General features: G+C 40.9%; 1 protein-coding gene across 1 annotated transcript in view; it reads right to left on the reverse strand.

Annotated features, from left to right (window-relative positions):
- The window catches only part of CEP57 (centrosomal protein 57), a 41,326-nt gene extending 34,153 nt beyond the window's left edge, over positions 1–7,173 (reverse strand). The window contains exon 1 of the mRNA XM_030330843.1: positions 6,846–7,173. Coding sequence (XP_030186703.1) covers positions 6,846–6,890 — 45 coding nt within the window. The 5' untranslated portion in view covers positions 6,891–7,173. The remainder of the gene's footprint in view (positions 1–6,845) is intronic.
- Between the last annotated feature and the right edge of the window lie 519 nt (positions 7,174–7,692).

Raw genomic sequence — 7,692 nt, forward strand, 5'->3', positions numbered from 1 at the left:
TAGTTATTCTAGTGATTAGGATAAATTACAGCAAAAGAATACAAAGCAAATCAGTAAAGGGAAAAGATGCATGGGGGTGAAATTTGTAAGATATCAGGTACAAGCTTTCAAAATTCCCCTCTGGGTGGAGTCCTACAGGATGTGCTCAATTCCTCCAGCACAACAGCGCCACAACAGTAACAACTTTTGTGAAGTGTTATCTACCAAGGAAGCTCCTTAGACTCAGTGGCCAAAGTTTTCACTGGGGGGCTGGTCGCATTCCCAACTCTCGAAAAGAAAGCTGGTGTTCAACAGAAACCACATTGTATAGATTACGCACAGTGAGGCACTCTTGTCATTGAGGTTAAAGTTTTATATCAGTGTAGGAAATGGTTTACCATTTTAGTCCACAGTTGCCTACCAAAGAGCTAACCTTGCAAACAGGGCCTTTCTAAAGACAACAGTCATCTGAGATGATGGAAGATTTCAAGGGAATTCTTGTTTTCAGTGCCACAGGCCATCCAATCATGAACACCTGAGAACTACTGAAGGGCAAAGGATCTTTCAAGCAGAATATTTATGCTCCCCCCACCAATTATCATGTAATATATACATATGCAAAATAAAAACAACCCACAAACCTCAAACTTGCATGGCACTTTATAGTTTACATTTCCATTATGAGTTGACCCTCACACCCATCCTGACAAGTAAGAAAGCATTTCCACTTCAGAATTCTGAAAACTGTATTTGGGATTCATTTTCAGAACCCTGAACATAGTGTCTTAGATTTGTCAGCACAGTGTTTTTTCTAAGCACATTCATATTATCTTTTAGTTATTACAAGAACCCCATGAAGGAAGCACAGCAAATATTATTGTCCCCATTGTGTAGTGAAAAAAGCCAAGGCTAAGAAAACTTAAGCCATTTGCTTAAGGTCTCATAGCTACTAAGGAACCCAAGTCTAACTCCTAATCAGCACTCCTCAAGACCCCAAGCATTCAATAAATATTTTCCAACCAAAATGATATGATCCTAAGAGAAACTTTCAGGATTAAAGGCAAAATGTTTAACCTGACCACTTTCTTCCTTGGCAACTTTAGTTTCTACTTAGGAACACTTAAGATTCAAATATTTACTGAACATCTCTGTCACTGCCTTAAGTATGAAGGATGGTGAAAAATGTGTATTATTCGCCTTCTTTTCAAATGGAATATGCAACATGGCTGGAAGACATCAGGTACGTAAAAAATTTAAATACAATTTAGCAAACCATACTCACCTATATAGAAAAGATAAGACAGTATAATCAAAGTAGGGTTATTGCAGGAATGTAAGACTGGGTGAACATTAGAACATTCATCATGTTAAAGTCAAAATCCATATGATCATCAACAAATGCAAAAAAACAATCATTAAAATTCACTCTCCAGCCATTATTAAAGAATTATTTTGTTATAGCAGTAAAGAAATTTACAAAAAAATCATGGCAATGTATTTAATGGTACAAAACTTAAGCCATTCCTTTTAAATTCAGGAACAAGGCAAAGATATCTGCAAGACAACTTCCAATCAATGTTGTGCTCCATTTTGTAGCCTGCATATTAAGATCATGAAAAGTATCATATGTTAAGATTAAAATGAGGAATCAAAATTTCAGTTATAATCTAAATAGAAAATACCAAAGAGTCTTCAATTATTAGAATTGATTAAGAGTTTAGGGGTGCCTGGGAGGCTCAGTCGGTTAAGCAGACAACTCTGTTTCGGCTCAGGTCATGCATGATCTCACGGTTTCACAGGTTCAAGCGCCACATCAGGCTGTGCATGGACACCGTGGAGCCTGCTTGGGATTCTCTCTCTCTCCCTCTCTCTCTGCCCCTCCCCTATTCACGCTCTGTCTCTCTCAAAAATAAATACACTTAAAAAAATTAAAAAAAAAAGAGTTTGAGTTTAAGAAAACTTGCCGAGTAGAGTTAATATGAAAGGAATGAATACTAATTCTATATACGAGCTATAAAATGCAATTTATGAAAACATATAAAAAACAAAAAACAAATTTAATAAATGATTCACAAGATTTGAAATTATAAAACTTTACTGAAAAATGTTAAAGATAAAAAAAAACTGGAGTAACAGTATGTTCAGACAGAAGACTCAATATCTTAAAGGCCTCAGTTATTGCCAAATTGAACCTGAAATTCAATACAACTTCAACTGAATTTCCAACAGAAGATTTTATAATTTCTATTAAAGAACTGCAAAAGGCCAAGAATTGCTAACATTTTTCTTTAAAGACAGGTACTCTCTCAGACAAAAAGGAGAATGATTAAGACAGTGAGTATAGACACAAGGAGAAACAAATATAACACTGGAACAAAGAGCCCACTGAAACATACACACCCATATGGAAATCAATATATTGATAGCTAGAAATGTAAACCACTGGGTAAAAGGTAAGTTTAACAAGTAATTATGTAGCAAATGTGGATCTTAAGTAGAAACATTAAACTGGGTTCCTACCTCACAAATTAATTTCAAGCAAATTAAGGATTTAAAAGGCTCCAACTTTAAAACTTGGAGAGAAAAATGTGTGAGAACGTCATTAACAGCATAGGATATAAGATTTTCATGACCAAAAAGTACTAAACATAAAAAGACTAATAAATTTTATCCCATGAACATTAAAAACTCCCATCAAAAGATATCTTAAAAAAGACAAGCAAAGAGCAATTAAAATTCAGCTAACAGACGAGAATTAACATCTAGAATACATAAGGAATGACTATAAATCAATAGGAAAAGACACACCAATTAAAAACAGGCAAAACACTCAAGCAGGCATTTCACGGAAGGGAAAAAATAACATGAAAACTAGTAAAGTTATGAAAAAATAAAAGGTGCATCTTATCTTCAACATTGATCAGGGGAGCACAATGAGAAGAACAGGATAACATTTCACACTTCTCTTGGCAAAAATTCAAAAGTGAGACAATACCACCTGTTCAAAAGGATACGGATTAAAGGTGACTGTTGGTGGGAACACACTAGAGTACAACTGCTTTAGAAAACAATTCAGCATCACCAAAGAAAGCCAAAGGTGCACCTTCTATGACCCTGCAATTTCAATCACAGAAAATCTGCTGAGCTTTTTCTCTCTTTGTTTTTTTAAAAAAAAGATTATGTCCCTCAAGTCACTAAACATATCGCACCACCCACCACCTAGTTATAAGCCACAGCCCAACTTGCAGTTTGAAAACCACTGCTGTCCCTCTCAAACATTTTGGGTTTAGGGACCCCTTCACACTCTTAAAAATTATTAAAGACCCCAAGCAGCTTTTTTGTTCACGTGGGTTATACCTAAACATTAAGATACTTACTAATTTAAAAACAATATACCCATGATGTTACCATAAATATAATCTTTAAATATAATTTGTCAAATTGGCTTCCATACAACACCCAGTGTTCATCCCAACAAGTGTCTTCCACCCACTTTCCCCTCTCCCCCATCCCCCATCAACCCTCAGTTTGTTCTCTGTATTTAAGAGTCTCTTATGGTTTGTCTCCCTCCCTCTCTCTAACATTTTTCCCCTCTACCCTTCCCCCATGGTCTTAAGTTTCTCAAGATCCACATGAGTGAAAACATACGGTATCTTTTGAATGAAAAATAACTATCATCCAAAAACTTTAATGAAAAGTTTTTTTTTTTTTTTTTTTTTACATTTTTACAAATCTCTTTAATTCTTGATGTAAAAGAAGCCTGCTGGATTCTTAGATTAGCTTTTGCATTCACTCTGCTAGATGTTATTTTGGCTGATGTTTAAGAAAATCTGGTCTCCCACAAAGTGGCTGGGTAAGGAAGGTAATTGTAGATCCCGTTGTAGGGACTTAGGGACTCCCAAAGGTCTTCTGAACATGCTTTCAAAACTGCTGCTCTAGAGAAATTGTTGCACTTGTGGCACATATAGGAATGATCACAAAAGAACTCTTTTTGAATGGCTGGCAAACTAGTGAACAAACTGGCTCTATGATGTACTAGTTGTGTAATCTTGACTTAACCTCTCTGTTCCTCATTCAAAAATGGAAATACTAAAGACTTAAAAAGCATTTAAAATCATGACTGCCAGTTAGTGCTCTTTAAGTTTATTTTATTATAATCTCAAAACGTACAGTGGTGGTGTGTATGTGAGAGAAAAGCAGGAAGATGCAAAAGGGGGCATAAAGGTATTCATTTTATTATTCTCCAAAATAAATGTTTTATATATTCAATGTTATAAGAATCTGTGTTATATTCATAAAACTTTTAAGAGAAAGAAAGAGTTAAAGGGCCTGGCTAAAATGCCACGGAGACCAGTTAGGAAGATTAGCTTATTAAATCCAAAGTGACACTTAAGAGTTCTGACTATGGTTACTGGGAAAATAAAAAGGGACGGACAGGAAAGACAGTCTTCAACACTATGCTGCCTATACTTCCACTGAAAATCACTATGCCAACCACAGTTGCTTTCCTGAGCCAGCCACTAGGAAAATGATAGCAATCACTCAAAGTTACCTGCTGTTGTTACTTGTCTTGCTGCTGTTGCAAAATATACTTAAAAAAACAACAAAACGATGTGAATGTATCACCTGTTTCCATCTTGTTCACATTTGAGATTTACATGGTAGCTGCTTCCTCCTGAACGCATCTGTTAAAATCCTTGCCTAGTAAAAGCACCTCTATTTAGCACTATTTGCTAGCTCCAAGCTGGGATTATCAGCGTTGAATACAAATGAATTGTTAATGCTCACAATCCCAAAATCTGAATATGAGTAGCCTCTGAGTTTATGCTGTAGTTTTAAAAGGTGTTTTTGTGTTGCCTTATTTTATGATCATCTGTTTATTAAGCTAAAATGTTTTTTAAATTTTGTTGGAAATACCAGCCTTCTTTCTGACAGGACAATTAAAGTGTCTAAGCAGGGCCATTTCTTACACACTGACAAACTAAATTTAGTCATTTTTGTTTTGAGACAGTGACTTTCAAATTAGACATTCTGATGTAGCAAGTCAAATTGAGATGGTTGTTACACTTTGATTTCCAAAAGGTCTTAGATATTTGAAAAGTATATTATTGATATTTAGAATCCACTTTAAAGCTGAACTAAGCATGTAAAAAACATATGTGCTTTCCTATTGAACACTCTCTGAAATTTATGTCCAGGCTACCTGAGAGGTTAAGGGTTGACATCACATCCTAGTACCCGGGCACAGCTAGATGGACTTGGCAAAGTACAGCTCAATTAACATTTACAGGAGTATTTCTTGCTCAGTCTAAGTTTTGAAAGCAGTGAAAAGCCTTCTTCTCCCAATTAAACACAACTCCTATATAATCTCATCCAACTACTTACAGATACTTCCTCCTAATAGTCTAATAGTTCCTCTTTTTCTATTCCCTTTCACTGACCTAATTCCTGAATGAACTCTAAGTGCTTCATTCATTCCTTCTCCTTAATCTTCCCTTCCCTTCTGCACACTTGTTACTCCCATTCTGCTAAAACTCTTGAGTTACTTCTGGGCTCGTTAGGGCAAATCTTAAGTCACCAAAAGGTGAAACTGAGGAAAACTGTCTTCCCCAAGGTAACTCTGCTGTTAGTGCTCCCTAAACTTTCCCCCTTAGCGTCTATGACATAACTTTACCCTAATAATCTCCTGTTTCCTTCCCCATCCCTCTTTTCTCATGTTTTCACCTACTGCCACAATTCAACCCAACTCTACCGCCACACGACCTCTGCTCATCCCAAATTAGTTTTCCCCAAAGCTCCTATTGCCTTGGCACCTACCCAGAAACGCCCGAGGTGCCTTTTTCTTCTTTTCAGTTCTGGTGACCAGCATTTACAATTCCTTCCCCACCCAGCTAGCTAGCTCCATCTCCCCTACTAGGAAAACAGTTTCTAGCCTATCCAAGCGCTGCTAACCACTCCTGCCTAGGTCCTCCTAGTAGAGCAGCAGTTCTCAAACAGAACTGGGGAACAACCTAATTACAGGTAGTTTCTCTTCAGTGGCTGCTTCTTCACAGCACGGATTCCATCCTGTTCACCTGGGTAATCAATCTCAGAGCCTAAAAGTACGCCGGGCACTCAGCATTAGCTAACTGAAGACATAAAGGCTCCCTTGGCCACCTCACATTTCCTGCCTATTCCCAATGCGGCGGATCCCCAAACGCTTAGTTAGCATTCGACACCCCAATTCGACAAATAATAAGTGACTGAACCGGCTGGTGGCCCTTGTGGAGGCGAAAACAATATTAAGGCTCAGCTTCCCCCATCGCCCTAAAACGGCGCGTACACGTTGCAGTCAAAGTAATACTGGCGGTCGGACGCGCGCGCTCTGGGTTAAGACCAGCGAGAACAAAGTTACTGGGAATGTACGCGGGGAAGCACTGCAGGCAAGGAATCAGCACAAGCAGCAACGAGTAAGCACTTGAGGCTGCAGACTATGCAGCCGCCGCCAATGAAGCCAACCCGTGCGCCTACCTGGTCTCGGAGACTCTCCAAAAGGGGCCGTTACACCCACGTGACCAAAGCAGCACCGTTTTCGCAAGGCCAGGGCGTGGGCAGCCATCCCAGCGAATGCTGGCAATGTTCGGCAACCTGGACTGCTAGGCCGGAAGGTGAGGGGAGCACAAGGATGGAGGCGGGCCAGGCCTATTTCGATACTAAGAGTGCAGCCTTCACAGAGGAGCACTGGACGTCAGGGGAGCACGCACGACCAGGCACTCCCGGCCGTTCCCCAGGATGGGGTGAGACTCTGGGTCGAGAGCACTCTGAAGGGTGAGGAAAAGCAAAGAGGCGCCAGGTCCGAGCCTATTCGAATGCCTACCGCTTCTTACCGAGAACTGAGAACCAGAAGTCGCAGAGACCGATGCTGCCGCCATCTTCCTGCCTCCCCAAAGGACCTCCGCAGCCCTGGGGGGATGCCGGTTCTCAAGCTCTTCCCCAAGATTCGAGAGCCGCCCACCAGGGGCGACCCTAAGCCGAACCCCTGATGGAAGGGGCTGGGGCGCTGGTGCCGGGTCTGGGAACCCCTGCGCACACCCCCCACGGGGACGCCCGCGCTCACGGTGCACACGGGAAAGGCAACAACGTCCTAACGGACGTCTTGCATAGCCAATCAAAAAAGCGGACGTCTTCCGGTAGTAGGAGAGAATCCGCCTCTTCCCTCGCTGACGTCACAAGGTAGCGCATAGCAGACGCTGTGGGGTCCGCTCATCCTGCCGGCCACCGGACCGCTCAGACGGCACTCTACAAAAGAGGCGGGCCTCCTGTAGGAGGAAACATGGGCCTGGGGCTGTGGTGTCTCCAGTGGCAATTGAATCGAATGACTGAAGTTGAATGAAAGAGAATGCGAAGTTCAAACACTCCATCAGTTCCCTTGAACTAAACGCCGGAGAGAGCGTGAGCCCCACTCAGAAACGCCTCTCCAGGTGAAGTACTTAGCTTTTGGCCAATAACAAATAGAATCAGGAGGGGCTTTAGTGGTTTGGTCCAATGGAAGTGAAGGGAAAAAAAAGACTAGAGGCAGAGAGTAAACCTTCGTCAACAGTTGTCCAATTGGATTGTGGAGTTCTCACTCAAACCTGCGACTGGCTGCTAGATACAGCTACTGAGGGCTTTGGGCGGGGCGAGTTTGAAGCGGATTTCGCGCGCTGATAGCGTCGGGCTGTCATTGGCCAGCAA

Source organism: Lynx canadensis, chromosome D1 (assembly GCF_007474595.2).
Source record: "Lynx canadensis isolate LIC74 chromosome D1, mLynCan4.pri.v2, whole genome shotgun sequence".
NCBI classification, from domain to species: Eukaryota; Metazoa; Chordata; class Mammalia; order Carnivora; family Felidae; genus Lynx; species Lynx canadensis.